This window comes from Pleurodeles waltl, chromosome 7 (genome assembly GCF_031143425.1).
Source record: "Pleurodeles waltl isolate 20211129_DDA chromosome 7, aPleWal1.hap1.20221129, whole genome shotgun sequence".
NCBI lineage: Eukaryota > Metazoa > Chordata > Amphibia > Caudata > Salamandridae > Pleurodeles > Pleurodeles waltl.
Window position 1 is genome coordinate 1,196,832,001 of NC_090446.1, and position 23,212 is coordinate 1,196,855,212.

General features: G+C 43.1%; 1 protein-coding gene across 1 annotated transcript in view; it reads left to right on the top strand.

The window, feature by feature from the left end:
• The window catches only part of USP43 (ubiquitin specific peptidase 43), a 750,310-nt gene that overhangs the window by 713,367 nt on the left and 13,731 nt on the right, over positions 1-23,212 (top strand). The window contains exons 12-13 of the mRNA XM_069200325.1: positions 21,489-21,837; positions 22,852-23,010. Coding sequence (XP_069056426.1) covers positions 21,489-21,837; positions 22,852-23,010 — 508 coding nt within the window. The remainder of the gene's footprint in view (positions 1-21,488; positions 21,838-22,851; positions 23,011-23,212) is intronic.

Consider the following 23,212-nt stretch of genomic DNA (forward strand, 5'->3'; position numbering starts at 1 on the left):
CAAATGGCGTCGGCGCCGACAGGACAAAGGCATTTGGAGGAGGAAGAAAAAAACCTTCTCCATCCAGGAGTCGGACGAGCTCGATCCCGAAGAAATGCCTAAAACCGTGAGTAAGACGTCAAAACATAAAACTCACGAGAAGACCACAAAAGCCCAGGGGATGCCACCGCCAACAGGCCATGGCTTAACCCGAAAAATAGGTGACCGATCATCGGCACCGAAAAATGGCACACTTGTGTCAAAGTCATCCGACTCCGGTCGAGATACCGGCACACAGCAATCTCAAGCCCGAGACAGCGGCTCCGAACAAGTTCGGCACCGAGACAGCGGCACCGAAATGGGTCGGCATCGAGACACCACGACGCCGAAAATAAAGAAAGTGTCGTCGGAGCCGAAAAAGGCTACCGAAAAGGTTTCCATTCCGAAAACATCCAGCCTCGGAACCGAAATCTGGTTCCTACACAGAGGAACAGGGATTGTCCTCCCAAATGCAAGGACATAAGTTCGGACAAGAACTTGAATCAATGGAGCCAGACTACACTCAAAGGAGGCTCACCATTCAAAAGGACACAGGGAAGATAAGCACTCTTCCCCCAATTAAAATGAAAAGAAGACTTGCCTTTCAAGAAAAGGACAAGCAACCACAGGCAAAGGTGGCAAGACAAACAACTCCGTCACCATCTCCACCACCATCAATGCACACATCACCGGTAGTCACTCCACCACTAATGCAATCCCCAACTCATACTGCAATGAGTCAGGATGATCCCGACGCATGGGACCTTTATGATGCGCCAGTATCAGATAACAGCCCAGACTGTTACTCAGTGAGACCATCGCCACCTGAGGACAGTACATCCTACACGCAGGTGGTCTCAAGAGCAGCAGCTTTTCATAATGTCACCTTGCATGCAGAACCGATTGAGGATGACTTTTTGTTTAATACACTATCCTCCACTCATAGCCAATACCAGAGCTTACCTATGCTACCTGGAATGCTAAAACACTCCAAACAGGTGTTTCAGGAGCCTGTGAAGGGCAGGGCAATAACTCCAAGGGTGGAAAAAAAGTACAAGCCACCGCCTACAGACCCTGTGTATATCACGCAGCAATTAACACCAGACTCTGTGGTAGTAGGGGCAGATCGCAAGAGAGCAAACTCTCACACCTCGGGAGACGCACCACCTCCAGACAAGGAGAGTCGCAAATTCGACGCTGCAGGGAAAAGGGTTGCAGCACATGCAGCAAACCAATGGCGCATTGCCAACTCACAAGCACTTCTGGCAAGATATGATAGGGCTCATTGGGACAAAATGCAGCATTTCATAGAACACTTACCCAAAGCGTTCCAGAAAAGGGCACAACAAGTGGTGGAGGAAGGACAAAGTATCTCAAATAATCAGATACAGTCAGCCATGGATGCAGCAGATACAGCTGCAAGAACAGTAAATACTGCAGTAACAATAAGGAGACACGCATGGTTGCGTACGTCAGGATTCAAGCCGGAAATACAACAAGCCGTGCTGAATATGCCCTTTAATGGACAGCAGTTGTTTGGGCCGGAGGTGGACACTGCTATTGAGAAACTTAAAAAAGACACTGATACGGCGAAAGCCATGGGCGCACTCTACTCCCCACAGAGCAGAGGCACATTTAGCAAAACACAGTTTAGAGGGGGGTTTTGAGGTCAAACTACAGAACCCACAACCTCACAAGCAAGGCCCACTTATCAAGGACAATATCAGCGGGGAAGTTTTCGGGGGCAATATAGAGTGGGACAATTCCAAAAGAATAGAGGGAAGTTCCAAAGCCCCAAAACTCCTCAAAACAAGCAGTGACTTCCAAGTCACAAATCCCCAACACATAACACCTGTGGGGGGGAGACTAAGCAATTTTTACAAACATTGGGAGGAGATAACAACAGACACTTGGGTACTGGCAATTATCCAGCATGGTTATTGCATAGAATTCCTCAAATTCCCTCCAAACGTCCCACCGAAAACACACAATATGTCAAAGCAACACATGGATCTTCTAGGACTAGAGGTCCAGGCATTGCTACAAAAAGGAGCAATAGAATTAGTACCAATTCAACAGAAAGGAACAGGAGTTTACTCTTTGTACTTTCTCATACCCCAAAAGGACAAAACACTGAGACCTATATTAGATCTCAGAACATTAAATACCTACATCAAATCAGACCACTTTCACATGGTGACATTACAAGACGTAATCCCACTGCTCAAACAACAAGACTACATGACAACACTAGACCTAAAGGATGCATATTTCCATATACCAATAGATCCGTCACACAGAAAGTACCTAAGATTTATATTCCAAGGGGTAAATTACCAGTTCAAGGTGTTGCCATTCAGAATAACAACTGCGCCAAGAGTTTAAAAAAAATGCCTGGCAGTAGTAGCTGCGCATATCAGAAGGCAGCAAATACATGTGTTCCCGTACCTAGACGATTGGTTAATCAAAACCAACACACTAGAACGGTGTTCACAACACACAAAGTACGTCATAGAAACCGTACACAAACTAGGTTTCTCAATCAACTACACAGTCACACCTTCAGCCGTGTCAGACACAGCAATACTTAGGGGCAACAATCGACACAGCAAAAGCGATTGCCACTCCAAGTCCACAAAGAGTACAAGCATTTCACAATGTAATACAGGTCATGTATCCAAACCAAAGAATACAAGTTAAAATAGTAATGAAAATCCTAGGCATGATGTCCTCATGCATAGCCATTGTCCCACACGCAAGATTGCACATGCGGCCCTTACAACAGTGCCTAGCATCACAATGGTCACAGGCACAGGGTCAACTTCTGGATCTAGAGTTGATAGACCGCCAAACATACACCTCGCTTCAATGGTGGAACAATATAAATTTAAACCAAGGGCGGCCTTTTCAATACCCAGTGCCTCAATACGTAATAACTACAGATGCCTCCATGATAGGGTGGGGAGCACACCTCAATCAACACAGCATTCAGGGACAATGGGACTCTCGACAAAAACAGTTTCACATAAATCACTTAGAACTATTGGCAGTATTTCTAGCGTTAAAAGCATTTCAACCAATAATAAGCCACAAAAACATTCTTGTCAAAACAGACAACATGACAACGATGTATTACCTAAACAAACAGGGAGGGACACACTCAACACAGTTGTGTCTCCTAACACAGAAAATATGGCATTGGGCGATACACAACCACATTCGCCTAATAGCACAGTTCATTCCAGGAATTCAGAATCAGTTAGCAGACAATCTCTCTCGGGATCACCAACAGATCCACGAATGGGAGATTCACCCCCAAGTACTACACACTTACTTCCAAAATTGGGGAACACCACAAATAGACCTGTTTGCAACAAAAGAAAACGCAAAATGCCGAAACTTCGCATCCAAGTACCCACAAGATCAATCTCTGGGCAATGCGTTATGGATGAGTTGGTCAGGGATATTTGCATACGCTTTTCCCCCTCTCCCACTCCTTCCATATCTAGTAAACAAGTTGAGTCAAAACAAACTCAAACTCATACTCATAGCACCAACTTGGGCAAGACAACCTTGGTACACAACACTACTAGACCTCTCAGTAGTGCCTCATATCAAACTACCAAACGGACCAGATCTGTTAACTCAACACAATCAACAGATCAGACACCCCAATCCAGCATCGCTGAATCTAGCAATTTGGCTCCCGAAGTCTTAGAGTTCGGACACTTAGACCTTACACAGGAATGTATGGAAGTCATAAAACAAGCTAGAAAACCAACCACTAGACATTGCTATGCAAATAAGTGGAAAAGGTTTGTTTATTATTGCCATAATAATCAAATCCAACCCTTAAACGCATCTGCTAAAGACATCGTAAGCTACTTGCTACATTTGCAAAAGTCAAAACTAGCTTTCTCATCCATTAATATACATCTTACCGCAATTTCAGCTTACCTGCAAATTACCCACTCAACTTCACTATTTAGGATACCAGTCATAAAAGCCTTTATGGAAGGCCTAAAAAGAATTATACCACCAAGAACACCACCAGTGCTTTCATGGAACCTCAACATTGTCTTAACACGACTCATGGGGCCACCTTTTGAGCCCATGCACTCATGTGAAATGCAATACTTAACATGGAAAGTTGCATTTCTAATTGCCATCACATCTCTAAGAAGAGTAAGTGAAATCCAAGCATTTACCATACAAGAACCATTTATTCAAATACATAAGCATAAAGTAGTTCTACGGACAAATCCAAAATTTTTACCAAAAGTCATATCACCGTTCCACTTCAATCAAACAGTAGAACTACCAGTGTTCTTCCCACAACCAGATTCTGTAGCTGAGAGAGCAGTACGTACATTAGACATCAAAAGAGCGTTAATGTACTACATTGACAGAACCAAACAAATTCGGAAAACAAAACAATTATTTGTTGCTTTCCAAAAACCTCATTCAGGAAATCCAATTTCCAAACAAGGCATTGCTAGATGGATAGTTAAATGCATTCAAACCTGTTATCTCAAAGCAAAGAGACAACTGCCTATTACACCAAAGGCACACTCAACTAGAAAGAAGGGTGCTACTATGGCCTTTCTAGGAAACATTCCAATGACTGAGATATGTAAGGCAGCCACATGGTCTACGCCTCATACGTTTACCAAGCACTATTGCGTGGATGTGCTAGCAGCACAACAAGCCACAGTAGGCCAGGCAGTACTACCAACTTTGTTTCAAACAACTTCAACTCCTACAGGCTGAACCACCGCTTTTGGGAAGATAACTGCTTACTAGTCTATGCAAAGCATGTGTATCTGCAGCTACACATGCCATCGAACGGAAAATGTCACTTACCCAGTGTACATCTGTTTGTTGCATGAGACGCTGCAGATTCACATGCGCCCACCCGCCTCCCCGGGAGCCTGTGGCCGTTTCGAAGTTGATCTTGAACATCTATAAATTTGTAAATATATCACCTTAAACTACATTATGTACATACATATTTACTCCATTGCATGGGCACTATTACTGTAATACACAACTCCTACCTCACCCTCTGCGGGGAAAACAATCTAAGAAGGAGTCGACGCCCATGCGCAATGGAGCCGAAAGGGGAGGAGTCCCTCAATCTCGTGATTCGAAAAGACTTCTTCGAAGAAAAACAACTTGTAACACTCCGAGCCCAACACTAGATGGCGGGATGTGCAAAGCATGTGAATCTGCAGCGTCTCATGCCACGAACAGATGTACACTGGGTAAGTGACAATTTTCCATATATATATATATATATATATATATATATATATATATATATATATATATATATATAGGGGAAGGAGCCTGTTGCCCCCTCCCCGAGCCTTAATTGGCCCCCGGAACCCCATCCCTGGAGCCATATTTCAATTTAAAAAAAAAACCTTCCTGAGCCTTCGGGGGCCCCAAGGATCCCATCCTCTACCATATGTTAAGTGAGGGGGGCATGTGGTCCCTTCCCCAAGCCTTAATAAGGCCCTGAGGACCCTATCCCCCAGGTCCCAGTGCAATGGAAAAAAGGGGGAGGGCGGCCACGCAGACCCAACCCTTATTAGTCCCAGAGACCAAATCTAATAAAAGAGGGGAGAAGGTCCTCCCTGATCTTTATTAGGTCCCAAGGACCCCATTCCCCAGTTCTGCGTGTTATTAAGTAGAGGCCAGGTGTGCAATTCCCCTCCCAAGACTATTTTTGCCCCAAGGTCCCCATCCCCTGAATCCAGTATACAATGAAACAGGGATGGGGGGTGCTGCCCCCCCCCCCCTCCTCGAGTGTTCTTAGGCCCCAGGGACACCATCTATGGGTCCAAATTCTGAGGGGGGCATGCATGCAGCCAACCATACCTAGCCTTATTAGGCACCAGGATCCTCATCCTTGGGGCCATATATAATAAAAAAGGGGATGGGGTCACGTGGACTCCCCTCTTCAAGCCCGTTTTGGCCCTGGAGACCCCATCCCTTGGGGCATGCCTAAAATGTAGGTGGTTGCCCCAGTGCCTACCCAGAGCACCCACCAGCCACCAGATTAGGGGCCACGGGGTAAATCTATGGTGCCCACGGCACCAGCTGGCTCCCTGCATTGGTAGGAGCCGGCATTACTTACCCCTCAATGGCTGTAGCAATATGTGTTCTGTTTAGGGAACAGAACACAAGTCTGCTCCCAGCTAGTGGGAGCATGTTTAAAACTCCATGTGCTGGGAGCAGACTTGTATGTTTGCTCACATTTGGTGGGAAATTTCAAAATGGTCCCGCCAGACGGGAGTGCACACGTTTCCTTGCCTGCTGTAGTGTGGGCAGGGAACCACTGTGTTCTGGATTTGGGCTCCCCAGGATACAGTCACTGAGCATGAATCAGGGAATGGAGTCCGTGGGGCCATGTGAGGATTGGAAAGACGGGTTGCATGGTCCCCTCCCCTTTTTTTTAAGTGATCGGCCCCAGGCGATGGGGGTCCTTAGGTCTACAAAGGCTCAAGGAGGGGGGCCACACCTTATGGATTGCAGCCCCAAAGAACGGGCTCCACAGGGCCTCCAATGGCTCAGGGAGTGGGACTCTATTCCCCCTCCCCTTAAATAGGAATGCACCCGGGGCCCAAAATTGATTTGGGGAGGGAGGCCTCACTGACACCTCATTCCCCATATATTTTTTTAATTGTTTCATGTGGGTTTACAGCAAAAATTTCAAGTTCTTCTTTTTCAATTTTGGCCCATGGGGGTAGGGTATTCCTACCCAGCCTCCTTATATATATATATATATTTTTTTAAATCCCTGAGTCCTGTAATGGCTGCAAGCAACATTTTTCTCATGTCGCTGGCAGCCAATTAGAGCACTCCCCCCCCACGAGTGGCTGACTCCCATGGGAGCAAATCGGCCCAAGTGACAAAAAGCACCTTGGGTCAATCAGAACGCTCCATTTTTAAAAATTGGGTTTCAGGGACTCTTGCGAGAGCGCCTCGAATCCAACTGTCCAGATATAGAAAGATTTAAAACCTTAATATCTCAAAAACTGCTGAACAGATTTACACCAATTCACAACAAGCACAAGCTGCATACCAAGATCTCGTTTCATGCAAAACGTGGTGTAATTCCATTCAGCAGTTATTGCGTAATGCTTCCTAAAGAAGTCTACGGCCAATGCTTGGGGATTTTGTGTTTTGGGTGCCCCCCCCTTTTTTTTTTTTTTTTGCAGCTTCTGCTTGACGGGTCACCCTGAGATGTTCCAGGAAGGAGCTGAAGTGAATTTGTTGTTGTTGTTTAAAGATATGTGAAGATTTGTCAAAAACGCTATTAGCAAACCAAAAAACGCCTTGTCTATGGAAAACCTGACGATCGCCTCTAGTTAGTTATAGTTCCATAGGAAAAGCATTTTTTGTTTTCCTAATCACTGGTGTTTTGATTAATCTTCCCAAAACTTCCCAAAAAAATAGCTCTTCCACATCTGTTCCAACCTGGAACGTTTCAGAGTGCTCCATCAAGCAGGGGCCAAGAAAGTGTGTATAGAGTTGGGGGGATGGGTCCCAAATTGCCTTTTCTCCATTCACCTTTCAGGCTTAGATTGCTGCATACATTTTGCAAAAAAGAAGCAGAAAACACCTGTATAGAGCGCAGTCTATAAGGAGGTGCTCTCCAGCGACACTCTGAACCTGCTCACCTCAAATGTCTGTTTATCTAGCTAGGTTTTTAAGCACAGGATTAGCACAGTGTCATCCACCCTGAGCTAGAAAGGGATAGTCTTTTGCCATTTGTACAGCAAAGTCTTTAAGCACAGTTCCATCCGCACTAAGCTATAAAATGATAAAAGGCTTTTTCCACTTCAGGTACAGTATTACTTATTTGGATACTATCCAAGCCAACCTGGAATGTATAAAAGCAACCCCTGTCACGTGTTTTGCTATCATAACACTTCAGGGAGGTTTAGCTTTGTCCAGAAACAAGAGAGCATCCATATATAAGTCAAAACAATACTCTTACAAGCTTGGAGTGCAGCATAAATTATGCAAATTATCCAAAAAGAAGCAGAGAACTCAGGCTAGTGTCCAAGCTTAGGTTACATTTTAACTTAACACATCACCTTAAAATTACTATCAGTCCTGCAGCTTCGTACACAGTGTTTTCATCTCACTCGACATACTACTTAAACTAGAACTCATGCCTTCTCAATGCACTGGTTTTATATACCCTTGCATATGACATAAATCATACCATATGAAAACATAGCTCTCATAACGATACTTATGACACCCCAAATGAGATTGGTTTTTAGAACATAGTGCATGGTAGGGTCTTGAGTTATGGTTTATGTAGATTGACGACTGAGGTGAGAATACTGTGTTCAAAGCTGCACAACTTATAGTAAATTCAAGATAGTGTGTTATGTTAAAATAAGTTCTAATTAAAACTGTGTACGTAGGTGGGTGACTTATAGTAATGTGAAGGTGGTGTGTAAATTATATATTAGTTTATCTATAAATTAACAATTTCTAATATTTGTTTAGTTTAACTATGGAAAGAATAAATAACATTTTCCTAATTATAACTTATCTGTAACCTGTGTTTATTTCATGGAATTTTAATGTTTTTTATGTTTTTAATGAAAACATGTTTCAAGTCGTAGTACTGAGTGTTATTTATTAAGGTATCTTTCAGTGGGGTGTCGTACAGTAAAATGAAGGTGAACATCATACATTTGTCATAGACTGGAGTATTGTGTAGTGGAATTCAGTGCATTGTGGTAAGATTTTGTGAGGTAGATTGGGAAACAGTGTATTAGTGTTGTAGAGTGAAGTTGTATAGAATACAGTAGTGTGGTGTACAGTGGAGCTGCATAGAGAGGATGAATAGATCATGTGGCGTAGAGTAAGGTACAGTCTTATAGTGGAGTAGAGTTCAGTGGAGTAAAGTATAATACTGTGTATTAGCGTGGCATGGAATGGATTATAGTGTAGTTGCATAGCATTTAGTTGAGTATAATCTTATAAATTGGAGTGGTGTCCTGTGCAGTGGAGGGCTGTGTTGTACTGTATTGAAAAAGAGGTGCTAAGTGGATTAGAGTGCTGTACAATGAAGTGTACGGACATAGATTGGACTGTAGAGTTAGACAGTGGAGTGTACATGGATAGAGTTAAGTGGTCGTGTACAGTGCCATAAAGTGCAATATAATTTTATAGAGGGGGGAGCAGAGTGTCGTACAGTGGAGCCACGTAGAGTGCAATGGCATACGCTGTAGAGGCGTAAAGTGGAGTACCATATAGTAGAATAGAGTGCAATGGAATACAATAGAGTCTAACAGAAAGTGAAATAGATTACACTGGAGTGTCATACACTGTAGTGCTATACACTGGAATAAAGTACAATTTAGTGTAGTAGAGTGGAGTGGCATACAGTGAAGTGTCGTGCACTGGATTAGCACACAGTGGAGTGGTATACAGTGGAGTGGCATACAGTGAGTGATAAACTGGCATACCATGTAGTGGAGTGGCATTCAAAGGAGTAATGTCCAATGGAATAGCATAGACTGGATTGTCGTACAGTGGTTTGGCATACGCTAGAGTGGCATACAGTGGCATACTGTTGAATAGCGTAAAGTGCCATGGTATACAGTGGAGTGATGTACAGTGAAATAGTGTATATTTGAGTAGCATACACTGGAGTGAAGTAGACTGGATTGCTTCTAGTGTGCTCTATACAGTGGAGTTGCGACCAGTGGAGTGGCAAATACTACAGTGGTGTACAGTGGAGTGGGGCAGAGTGGAATAGCGTGGAGTGTCACAGAATGGATTCTTGTCCAAAGAAATTGCGTACAGTGGAGTAGATTGCTTTGGAGTGGCATATACTGGAATAGCATATATAGAGGAGTGTCATGTACAGTGGAGTTGCATAAAGTGGAGTCTTGTATAGTGGAATAGCGTAAAGTTGAATGGTGTATAGTGTAGTTCTGTACAATGTAGGAGAGTACAGATGTAGTTGAACTTGTGGAGGACTGTAACCTATGGTGTGTAAAGTAATGCAAGGCACCAACCTGCGCTGCATTGTGTTTCTGCACATGTACCTAGCAAAGCAGTGCGTCGTATGGTGACTTTGTATAGTTTTGTAAATGTCACTTTAGTCACACAAGTATTGTGCTGCCCTTGCGGCACTATGTGTAAAGCAAGAATAATGCAATAGAATTCCAAATTTGTCCCCTAGTGATGTATTCTGTCATGGTATACCTCAGTAAGTTAGTGGTGTGCCGTGGTGAATAGCAATAACTAAGCAATGTATAATTGGCTAATGTCTGCCTTTACAAATTTAAAAGGCGGCCATAGTCCTTTTAGTTGATTTTTGGATTGTTGTGGCTTAGGGCCTTCAATATAGGTAAGTAGTAATTTAGATTATTGTTTCCAACCTATTACCGTTTTATTTAAGTGGAAATAGCTATGGAAATTTTTCTATAATTTTCTATAAATGTATCTAATCAGTTTATGTAGTACTGCGGTAGTACCTAGCATGTACTGGGCTTTTTACCAAATGCCCATTTTTAAGTAACTTTTGCCTAGCCTTTTTGAGATCACGAAATATGTTACAAATTGTAGTACGCTATTTTGTGAAATATTGTGTAGTACTGTATTTTTCAATTTTTATACCTGTATATTTCTTAAGGTACAGCAGTACTAACTAGGTAGTACCTTAGTATTCTTTGATAATTTGTTAACATATATAGAAACTCATAATTATATTTCCCTACCTATTGCCACTTAAATTAAGTGGTAATGGATGGGGAAAACATATAAACCTAATAGCTATATTTAAGGGCCGAAGCTAAAACACTGCAATGTGCCCTTAAAACAACATTGCCCCCTGCAATTTCAGTAAAGAGTCGTTATTCAATCAAATAATGACTTGTCATCACTACGTACAGAGGTACTACCTCAAAACAACAGCAGTCACAGATAATCACTAAGTTAAAATACATTATAACTCAACATTTACTTACTGCATGTACCTGCACTACCCCACAGAATCATCTGTGTAGATTAATATGTAATGCTGCCAAATTTCATAAAAATCTAACAGACAGTTTTCGTGCTATGCGAAATACAACAGTTAATGGAAAATGTATTTGATTTCAAACCCATTTTGGGACTCCCTCGACCCACGTTTTTCGTTGCACCCCCCCTGACCAAATGCCACAACATTTTCAGTCCTCCAAAAATGAAACGGGGGCACCAGGTCTTCAAAGTCCCACTGGCATTTGTCTAACTGATGCATAGTTAATAACCCCTTCGCTACCAGACCTTTTCCCCCTCAGGTGCCAGGCCTTTTTTTTGGCTATTTGGGCGGTTCGTGCTTAGGCCCTCAACTTTTTGTCCACATAAGCTACCCACGCCAAATTTGCGTCCTTTTTTTTCCAACATCCTAGGGATTCTAGAGGTACCCAGAGTTTGTGGGTTCCCCTGCAGGAGACCAAGAAATTAGCCAAAATACAGCGAAAGTTTTGTTTGTTTGTTTTTTATATGGGAAAAAAGGGCTGCAGAAGAAGGCTTGTGTTTTTTTTCCCCTGAAAATGGCATCAACAAAGGGTTTGAAGTGCTAAAATCAACATCTTTCCAGCTTTCATGAACAGGCAGACTGGAATCAGAACACCACATTTTTCAACACACTTTTGGCATTTTACTGGGACATACACCATTTTTACTATATTTTTGTGCGTTTAGCCTCCTTCCTGTTAGTGACAGAAATGGGTGTGAAACCAATTCTGGATTCCGGAAAGCTAAACATTTCTGAAAAGTAAAATTCTGAATTTACCAATGGGTCATTTATGTAGATCCTACAAGGTTTTCCTACAGAAAATAACAGCTGAAATAAAAAATATTGAAATTGAGTTGAAAAAACAGCTATTTTTCTCAACGTTTTACTCTGTAACTTTTTCCTGCAATGTCAGATTTTAGAAAGCAGTATACCGTTACGTCTGCTGGACTCTTCTGGTTGTGGGGATATATAGGGCTTGTAGGTTCATCAAGAACCCTGGGTCCCCAGAGCCAATAAATGAGCTGCACCTTGCAATGGGTTTTCATTGTATACCGGGTATACAGTAATTCATTTGGTGAAATATAAAGAGTGAAAAATAGGTATCAAGAAAACCTTTGTTTTTCCAAAATGGGCACAAGATAAGGTGTTGAGAAGCAATAGGTATTTGCACATCCCTGCATTTTGGGGTCCCCATACTAGCATGTGAATTACAGGGCATTTCTCAAATAGATGTCTTTTTTACACACTGCCTCACATTTGGAAGGAACAATTGTACAGAAAGCCAAGGGGCAATAACACTTGCTCTGCTATTCTGTGTTCCCCTATGTCTCCCAATAAAAATGGTACCTCACTTGAGTGGGTAGGCCTAATGCCCGCGACAGGAAACGCAACATGGACACATCACATTTTTACATTGAAAACCAACTTGTTATTTGGAAAGTGCCTAGCTGTGGATTTTGGCCTCTAGGTCAGCCGGCACCTAGGAAAACCTACCAAACCTGTGCATTTCTGAAAACTAGAGACCTAGGGGAATCCAGGATGGGGTGACGTGTGGAGCTTTCACCAGGTTCTGTAACCCAGAATCCTTTGCAAACCTCAATTTGGCCAAAAAATACTTTTTCCTCACATTTCGGTGACAGAAAGTTCTGGAATATGAGAGGAGCCACAAATTTCCTTCCACCCAGCGTTCCTCCAAGACTCCCGTTAAAAGTGGTACCTCAGTTGTGTGGATAGGCCTAGTGCCCGTGACAGGAAAAGCCCCAAAACACAACGTGGACACTTCACATTTTCCCCAAGAAAACAGAGCTGTTTTTTGCAAAGTGCCAGCTGTGGATTTTGGCCTCTAGCTCAGCCGGCACCTAAGGAAACCTACCAAACCTGTAAACCTGTGCATGTTTGAAAACTAGACACCTAGGGGAATCAAAGCTGAGGTGACTTGTGGGGCTCTCACCAGGTTCTGTTACGCAGAATCCTTTGCAAACCTCACAAATTGGCCAAAAAAACACTTTTTCCTCACATTTCGGTGACAAAGTTCTAGAATCTGAGAGGAGCCACAATCTTTCTTCTACCCAGCATTTCCCCAAGTCCTCCGATTAAAAATGGTACCTCAAGTGTGTGGGTAGGCCTAGTGCCAGCAACAGGAAATGACCCAAACACAACGTGGACACATAACATTTTCTCAAAGAAAACAGAGCCGTTTTTTGCAAAGTGCCTAGCTGTGGATTTTAGCCTCTAGCTCAGCTGTCACTTAGGGAAACCTAGCAAACCTATACATTTTTTAAAAACTGGACACGTAGGGTAATTCAGAATGGGGTGACTTGTAGGGCTCTCACCAGGTTCTGTTACCCAGAAACCTTTGCAAACATTAACATTTGGCAAACAAAATAAAAAATCCTCACATTTGATAGAAAATTCTGGAATCTGAGAGGAGCCACACATTTCCTTCCACCCAGCATTTCCCCAAGACTCCTGATTAAAAATGATACTCACAGGTGTGGGTGGCCCAGGTGCCTGCAATAGGAAAAGGCCAAAAACGTGTAGAGATTGAGGGGATAGCACAGCGAGTTGAAAAGCACAATTATTTATTTTAGACGTTTTTAGACTGACTCTGCTTTAGGGACCCACACAAGTGAGGTATCATTTTACTTGGGAGACTGAGGGGAATGTTGGGTGGTAGGAAATGTGTGCCGGCACAGTCATCCTACAAAGAAAAGTGAGGAAAATATGCTTTTTTAAGCAAATTTTGAGGTTTGCAGAGGAATCTGGGTATGAAAATGTTGGGGGATCCATGCAAGCCACACCTCCCTGGACTCCTCTGTGTGTCTAGTTTTTTAAACATGTCTGGATTTGGTAGGTTTCCCTAGAGGACTGCCGTAACCGGGACCAAAACACAGGTGACCCCACCCAACCCCCGAAAAACAGGAAGTGTTGCAATAGATCATTTATTTGTGTCCACGTCCTTCTGTGATGTTCCAAACACTAAAAATGTGAAAAGAAACACAGTTAAGGTTATTTTAAGAAGCCTCCTTACCCACCAACATAGTTGGTGGCATGCTTCATCATCGGGGTCCCACCGAGACACCTAGCATGTCACGTATGTGCTCCAACGCCTGATTACAGCGGAACAGGTTTTGTCATTTATTCCACACAGTCATTTTTACCACACATATTGGTTGGATTTTGCACGGGTGTGAGTGATGGTTCAGCAAATCAAGTTTTATTAACACGAGATTTCACAAAAATGAAATTCACTGTTAATAACTGAAAGGCCAAAAAACTGAACTAATGACTCACAGCTTGTGAGCTGTAAAGCTGCATCAAAGCACCAACTGCTTTACAGTCCGTTCACACACCTTTCATACATGACATGCACAAGACCATTCATGCCACCAGCCGTGGGCCCAGTACATTACAACACTCGATCAGCAGACAGCGCCATTCAAGGGCCCATCACTTTCATACGCCCACATTCCTTATACAAAAATCACAGCAGCTGATGGGAGTGTATGTATTGGCGTTGGCTGGAAGTGTGTTGCAATGGTCAACAGCAAGTTACTATTTACATTGCCAGCCAAGTGCCACTCCACACACACCGCCACCACTTTTTTTCAATAAACAAAAAAAGTGATCACTAACTCATTACAAATAAGTACAAAACTACAAACTCAAAAGCTCTAGCTAAATGCATGACAGTAATGCCAACCGTGAAACTGAACAAAAAATATAAAACAATACAGAACAGGCAGTTTTAGCTCCTGGTAGTTCCCAATAATTATTTTGGGGTGTTGTAACTTCTAAAACAGCCGGCCACACACAGCCCAGGCTTGGAAGGACAATCAGGGAAGTAGTTCCGAGTCTCCCTCCAAATACCTCTTCGAGCACAGACACTACATTTCTAAGTGAGAAAGTCTTTTTTGGGAGTGGGAGGAATGTGATCAGGAAAGTGGCAATCTTTCAATCTAGCCACATCCTCCACCACTGCTACTCTAGGAACTCTTGCCTGTTCCACCACAATAAGGCTCTCTATCACCGACTCCTGAAATTTAACAAATTTCATCCTTAACACAGGGAAATAATCCTTGAACACAATAAAAGCATTAAAAGTTGCTAAATGAAACAAATGGATGGCCAACTTGTTATACCAATCGTAAGACTTACCAATAGCAGTGTAAGGTTCCAACCTCTGGTCTACTCTATCAACACCCACCCATGTGCTTATTGTAGTCTAAAATGCACATAGTTTGCGCACTTCAGCAACTTGACCCCAAACAGCCATAGGTGAAGTACTCACATCATGTATGGTAGTTAACATGTAGACATCTCTTCTGTCTGCAAATTTCAGAGCTAGCAACTCATCATTCTGCAAGGCACTGCACTGTCCCCTCTCGAGTTTTTTTTTACAGACAAGCTCCCTTGGATAGCCTTTCCGTTTAGTGGATTGTGCCACATGCAACAGTGTCCACTCTGAACAATTCCTTGAACAACTGCACTCCAGTGTAGAAGTTAACTACATACAAATGGTGACCTTTCTTAAACAGCTGTCTACCAGGTTCCCACACAATTTTCTCACTAACTCCAAAAGTTGGCGGTCAACCAGGGGGAAGGTCAACACTGGAATCCCTACCAGTGTAGACCCGGAAATCATACACATATCCTGTACTACTTTCTGACAGCATATACAATTTAATTCCATACCGTGCCCTTTTGCTAGGAATGTACTGCTTAAAAACCAAACACCCCTTGATCAGGACCAAAGACTCATCTGCAGGTATTTCTTTCCCTGGAACATAGACCTCTGAAAACTGATCTACAAAATGATCAAGGACAGGCCTAATCTTAAAATGTTGGTCACAGTCAGGGTAATCTTGTGGCAAGGCTAAAGCATTGTCAACAAAATGCAGCATCCGAAAAAGAAGCAAATACCAATTACGAGTCATGGTTGCAGGAAATATAGCCGTTGCCATCAAGGGACTAGTACACCAATAAGAAGCCAGCTACGGCTTCCTTAACACCATCAAAAAAGTTGAACTTTTTCAACTCTTCCAGATTTGTGGGAATCCACTGGATAACTCTAGACTGAGGCCTAAGTCTGGCAGCGTTGTCCCTCAAATATTGCTCTGCATACAAATTAGTCTGCTCAACAGTCTCTTCCAAAAATACATTGTCCATAAACAACTGAAAAAAATTGACAGGCAAAATGTTTTCCGTATTGACTCTACACCCTGGGAGACCAGTAAATGCAGGCAACTGTGGCTGCTCCATGTTTGGGGCAATCCCGGTGTCAGGCCTTCCAATGGGAAACCCTTCAGACCCAGGCTGCTGCACTATTGTCACATCAATGTCCTCCTCTAAAACAGGCCCTTCATCTGCACTCATCAGAAGACTCCTCTTGGACAGAAAACTAACTGCCAGAGTCTCTCACTTCCTCCTCTGTCTCAGATGCAGTCTCATAATCATGGTCAGAAGACGACTCAAAAAGCATGCCAACAACCTACTGAGCGGTCACTCTGCGGCTAGCCATGATCCTTTCTAAGAAGTGTAACTTGACAAAAGCTCCAACAACCATCAGCACTGTCTAAAATAAGTAATAAACAAAGTGTGGCTTTATCAAAAGAGTTATGTACTCAAAAACTATACCAGTCACTTGCCTGAAAAAGCTAGACTCACCGGCAACTACTATGCACAGACACAGCAATCACCAATGATATCCCACTAAAAAGAAAAAAGAAAATCAAATTAGACATAAAACACAAGTGTCATTTTGCACAAATCTAAGGACAATTTCACACACAATCCTGCATTTAGTACACCACCTACAAACATGTCATTCTTGCATGTCAACAATACTCCCTTGGAGTAAATTGCTTTTACTTACCTAAAATATTCAACTACGCAAACTGCAGGTCAACTACTGTAAAAACTGCAAGGATCCACAGCAAAGGAAGCAAAAGCTTTTGACTAGAACAAAAAGGAGAATTAAAACGTTATAATCACAAATTCAAATACTTTGTCAGTTGACAAACACCAAGTATTTTCAAATTTTCCCTGGTGCCTTAAGTGGATCCTGCCCCCCTTGGGGGCAGGTGGCCCTAAATAGAAAATAGTCCGATCTGACCCCAGGAAGGGCAGAAATGGCCAACAGTTCTGTGCCCCCTTTGGGGGGGGTGACCCCCCCTTGCCAAAGGGGGCACCCCCAGCACAAAAAAGGAGAACAATAAACAAAATTGCCATGCGTCTTGGGGGCAGATGAGCCTAAAAACAATAGGTTGATCTGCCCCCAAGGGAGGCAGAAATGCCCATCAGTAATGTGCCCCCTTTGGGGGCTGCCCCGTTCGCCCCCACACAAGACACACACAATATCCCTGGTGCCTAAGTGAATTCTATCCCCCTTGGGGGTAGATGGCCCTAACAAATAAGGCTGATCTTCCCCCAAGGGGGGGCAGAAATGACCAGCAGTTCTGTGCCCCCTTTAGGGGGCCACCCTGCCAAAGAGGGCACCCCCCCAGCACAAAAAAAAAACAAAGGGGAACAAAAAAATTATTCCCTGGCATCTTGGTGGCTTCTGCCCCCCTTGGGGGCAGATGGGCCTACAAAAAATAGGCTGAAATGGCCAACGCTAATGTCCCCCCTTTGGGGGAAGGGGGGAAGACCCTTGCCCAAAGGGTTCCCCAAGACACAAAAACCACACACTCACACAACACAATCCCTGGGGCCTAGTGGGTTTCGGAACCCCTGAGTCGAGATCGGCTGAAAACATGTCCGATCTAGCCCCGGGGGGGGGGGGGGGGGGGGGAGGGGGGGGCAAAACGTATAAAAAATAAAAAATATTGCCCCCAGGGTAGCGACCCTTGCCTAAGGGGTCACTGCCCTAAAATATAAGATAACAAAAAGTCCCTGGTGTCTAGTGGGTTTTCACCCCTCCCTCCCCCCCACCGACCCACCCACCCCCCCTCCCCCCCACCGACCCACCCACCCCCCAGGGGCCAGAATGGCTGAAAAAAAGGCTGATCTGCCCCCAGGGGGTGCTGAAACATTGATATATTTGTGCCCCCAGGGAAGCAACCCTTACCTAAGGGGTTGCTCCCCAAAACAAATAAAGAAAACATCCCTGATGTCTAGTGGGTGGATTCCTGAGTAGCAATCCACTCAAAACAGGCACAGGGGGCAAGGAAAAACTCTTTCCTTTTCCCCTGTGTCTGTTTTCCGCCCCCAACCACCCACCAGTAGGACTCACCTTGAGTGCGTCCTCTCTCCAAATGTGCTGGAAGCAAATGGCTTCCAGCACGTCCCCGGCAGCATTTGATGACGGCGCGCTGTGAGCACGCTGATGTCATCAGATTGCAGCTCCTCCCTTGGGCCGGGTGCAGGACGAGCTGTGCTCGTCCTTGGCACACGGCAACCCTGGCCGAGTGAGAGCCCAGCTCGTCGCAGGCACCCGAGAGGTTAAGGGACAAAATTCAAAAAATTACCAATTCATGCTTCAATGCAAATATGATCAAATAAGGGGAGAACTATTATTGAAAGTTGATCCCAAATTAAATTAAGCCATTGCTCTTGTCAAATAAGTTGTACATACCATTTCTGTGTAGAAGAATAATGCGGAGACTAGGGTTTTGTTCTCCTAATCCAATTTGTGGATGCAAAATCTAAATTATTCTTCAGATCTAAAGACACTTATAGCCCTTAAAGAGCATGTGGTCATTGTGGCAAGACTCAGCATCTTGCCAAACACAAGAATGTCCCGCTATCAAATCGGTATATAACATTTGTGGGAAAAGGGGACATATTGCTAAATGTTGCAGAAGTATTAAGTGAGTGGTAATTCTCAAAATCTCTTCTGATATAGAAGTAGTCATACATGTTGATTGTAGTAAGATCTTTGAACCTAACTTAAATGCGACCATATGTTTGATGTAGTAATGTTGAATAATATAGAGGTGTCTATGGTGATGGATTCAGGTGTTCTCCTCACCCTTCTCTAAAGTTGATTATTAGAGAAATGTAAAGGTCTGTTAAAATTATTACCACAAGATGTAAGGCCCTGTAGATATTGTGAGAAGCAATTAATTTGAGTTACTTGGATACTTTAATGTGAAAATTAAATTCGGGAAAATCATTACTAAAGGAAAGATTGACATCCATGTAGTTGGAGACTCTGTGTTGTGTTGGCCACATCAGAAACAATTAGGTATGTTTTTTGATCCAAATGTTTCTCCCTCAGTACAAGTAAACAAGAGTTGCTCTCAACTGCTCAATTTGTCAGAGAAATTGGAAGGAGACTTCCCTAAAGTGTTTGTAGATTATGGTGAGTGTGTTCAGGAATATGTACACAACATTCATCTAAAAAAAGGATAAAGCTGAAAGTGTAAAGTCAGAAGGATCCTGCTCAATTTCAGGGTCTTTGGCAAGAAAGAATTATACTGTTTGTGTGCTAAGAAAATGTTGAACCAGTGGAAGACACAGAGTGATTGGCACCTGTGGTTGTAATGCACAAATCCAGTGATGAGACCAGGCTCTGTATTCATTGCAGGAACTCAACATGAGTGCTGTAGAAGATCGATACCCTTTGGCAAATAACAATGAGATAGTGGGGATGACAGCTGGATCCAAGTTCTTTACCACCCTCGATCTGACTTCAGCTTACCATCATATTAGATTGCGTGAAACACATGATCCCTGAAACTAATAATAGAGGACTAGGCACTGTTCTAAAATTGGTTTCAGGGTGAAGAGTTGTCCACCAGTGTGCTTGCTCCATGGCTATGCGAGGTGCAGAATGTAGTTATTCCACCACTGAAAAGGAAGTTATTGGGTTTTTTGTTGTTTTTTTGGGGTCAGTAGGAAGTTTAAGCAATTCCTGTGGAGAACTTGGTACAAAGGGTATTTGAATTTAAATTTTTCCATTAAGTATTTTCTCGTATCTCCAGTAAAGCAGCAGATTCTTTCTAGAGTGGTTTAGGATGAGGGTCACAAAAGTAAAGAAAGAAGTGAATGATGGCCAGATGACAGAGTAAGGTCTGCAAAGTTACAGCTAGACGTGCTTCTCGGGATGAATGGTTGGAAAGGATAGCTATGGATAAGACAGTAAGGTCTGTGTCTACATGGCTGCAACTAGGTAAACAAGATGGTAGGGATTGGAAAATTGGGAAAGGACCAGATATATTGATGATAGATTATGAAATGGTGTGCAAGATGGACTGTTAAGAAAAGATTGGCTCTAACCTCCGACTTGAGGATGAGGCTCATTGAGTTTCCTCATTTAAGGGCATTTGGGTATATGCAAGATGAAGACAAGATTAAGAACTTGCTATTGCTGGCCTGGCATGGATATTCAAGATGAGAGAGTTTTACAAAAGTGTGTTGACTGCACCCTATGTGATAAATCAAAGAATGTCAGAATTTCCCATGGTATGTAGAGACGTGCTTAAGAGGCCATGGAAAGAGATTTCGCTAGATGTTCTAGGACCTTTGACATTTATGTCTATGTCACATTGTGATTGGGTCTGTGCTACATTTTGGTTGTAATGGGTATGTATTTGAGGTAGTATGAAAATGCAGTTGTTATTGGCATAATCACTAGGCTTGTTATTAAGTTTGAGTCACACTTGTGCTCTAGTGAGCGACCGTAAAATTCTGCTGATGTACAGTTGGGTTCATTTGGTCTCCAGTGAGATGAAGTTGTTTTTGGGAAAAGAGATGAGTTCTTCGCTAAAGGGGTGCTTTATATAACCGCCTGACCAATGGGATGGTGTAAAATTTCAATAGGACTTTGAAAGTGAGTATTTTGTTGTAAAGAATTATGGGGAGCAAATGGAGACATGAGTTACACAAAAGGGTAGTAGAATGTATATTTACTCCACACACAAGTACAGGAGTAACTTCTGAATTATTCAGGAAAAGGAAAACTCACACCATGTTGTCATCTCCATGGGTCAGAAAGAGCACTGCGGAGAATCTTGATGAAGAGGCAGTCACAAGAAGTATGTAGAAAGATTTGACAGCCCAGGAAAATAGAAAAATTTATTTTGATAAGTGTAAAGCTGATACCACCATTGTTATACAGGTGTGTGATATCAAAGTATAGTTCTCTTTGTGCATTTTCACTTTTAAACCTTTATATCTCATGATGAAGCAATACTGTTTGTTTTTACTAGTGTGAGCTTGATTTTTTTTTTTTAATTGAGCAGTAAAATATGTATTTCAAGAGGAAGTTATGACTTATTCTGCTTACAAAAGGCCTCAGTCAAAACCATACAATCACCACTTCATTTTAGGACAAAAACCAAAGGCTAAGCAGCTAAACGGGCTCAGGATTAACCATGGGCTTTGTCAAGACTTCTGGACAATAAACAATTGATGTTATAACATTCACAAACATGATATTTGTGCCCTTTCCTATCTAATACTGATCCGCCCATCTCTACAGCTTGCCCCAGATGATGCTTGGAAATGCCCTCACTGCAAGGTGCTGCAGCAGGGGATGGTGAAGCTCAGCCTCTGGACCCTCCCCAACATCCTCATCATTCACCTGAAGAGATTCCGGCAGGCTGGAGAGCGGAGGACCAAGCTGTCCACTCTGGTGAAGTTCCCTCTCACTGGACTGGACATGGCACCTCATGTGGTCAAGAGGAGCCAAGGCAACAAGCACATGTTGAGCCAGTTGGCTACATGGAAACAGCCTCCAAATCGCACCGAGAGCTACCAGCCGGATGTCCTGTATGATTTATATGCAGTGTGTAATCATCATGGAAGCATGCAAGGAGGTCACTACACAGGTGAGGACAGTTTGAATACCAGTAGGTGTGTCCTGCCCATGCTGCCTAGTACTGTGGATTTTACCCGAAGGGGTTTTACTGCCTTTATGAAATAGTGGTGGTCACGATGACAACACTCAGCAGGAGGGATGCAGTAATCAAAGGTTGGTTTAAGCGAAACCTATGTCATTCAGCAGAAGAAGAAACATCTTTAGTAAGGTTTCTACAGCAGGTGAAATGGAACTGCCTGCCAACCCTCCCACCACGAATGGGGTAAACAAGAGCTTTCAGCATAGTGGCTCTGGCCAGTGCTCTTCAGATGCGATAGCAAACCATTGACACCAAAACTGGTCCTTACTGAACCATATATTATTGTCCTTGACTATTAAAAGTAAAAACACCGATCTTGTTGATAATGTGTAAGCAGTCCTATATTAATCAAGCCAGTGATTAGGTCCCTGTATATATTTTACAGATTTTTGCCTTATGCTGCGTGGTATATGTGTGCCCTTAGCCTTTGATGGCATGAGGTTGAAGGCGCTTTGTGTTATAGTTACAGTATTGCATAAATAATTACCATAATGCATACTTCATTATAGTTCAAGGAGAGATATGGGTCTAAGGTCTCCACCACTAGGAAGTTTAATATCACAGCCTAGGGTCCGAAAACTTGTAATGGGGAGAGCTCCAATGGCAAAAACATGTTTTGCTTAGAGCTCGGGACAGGTTGCTCCATTTCTCTGCACCAGCGCCTGAGTTGTCAGATGTCACACTGGTGGAGTATTGGGGGGGAGTCTAGGTTGTTGTATATGATCAGCTCTAGCCTTTTCCCAGGTAATAAGGGTCTTTTTGGTCTTTAAAAAATATGAACAAGTGTATTTTGCTCCCATTGAGTGAATTCCTAAGTCAGACAATGATTAAAACACAGGTATCATGTCAAAATAACATATGGTCTCCCCTGACGTTTCTTTCCACCCTTCCACAGACCATGTGAGAGAGTATCTTTCATCAACCACACTGTTCCCTTCTTCGTAGCTTACTGCAGAAACTCTCTGGACTCCAGGTGGTACAGCTATGACGACAGCAATGTGGAGCCGGTGATGGAGGATGAGGTGTGCACTCGCGGGGCTTACATTCTCTTCTACCAGAAGAGGAACAGCATCCCCAATTGGTCAGCAAGCAGCTCTGTGAGAGGTGAGATGAAGGCGATGGGGAGTTTGGATAGATGAAGGCAGAATCAGGGGCCTAGAATTCGGTTTTTAGATCTGGATGAAAACACCTTTTATTTTTTATTTTTTTAACAGCTTTATTTTTGAATTTTCAAACAAGCCAAGCATACAACAAAGCTCTGGTAGCGGCATCCTGTAGGTTACAGTACGGGTGACAGGAGTCATGT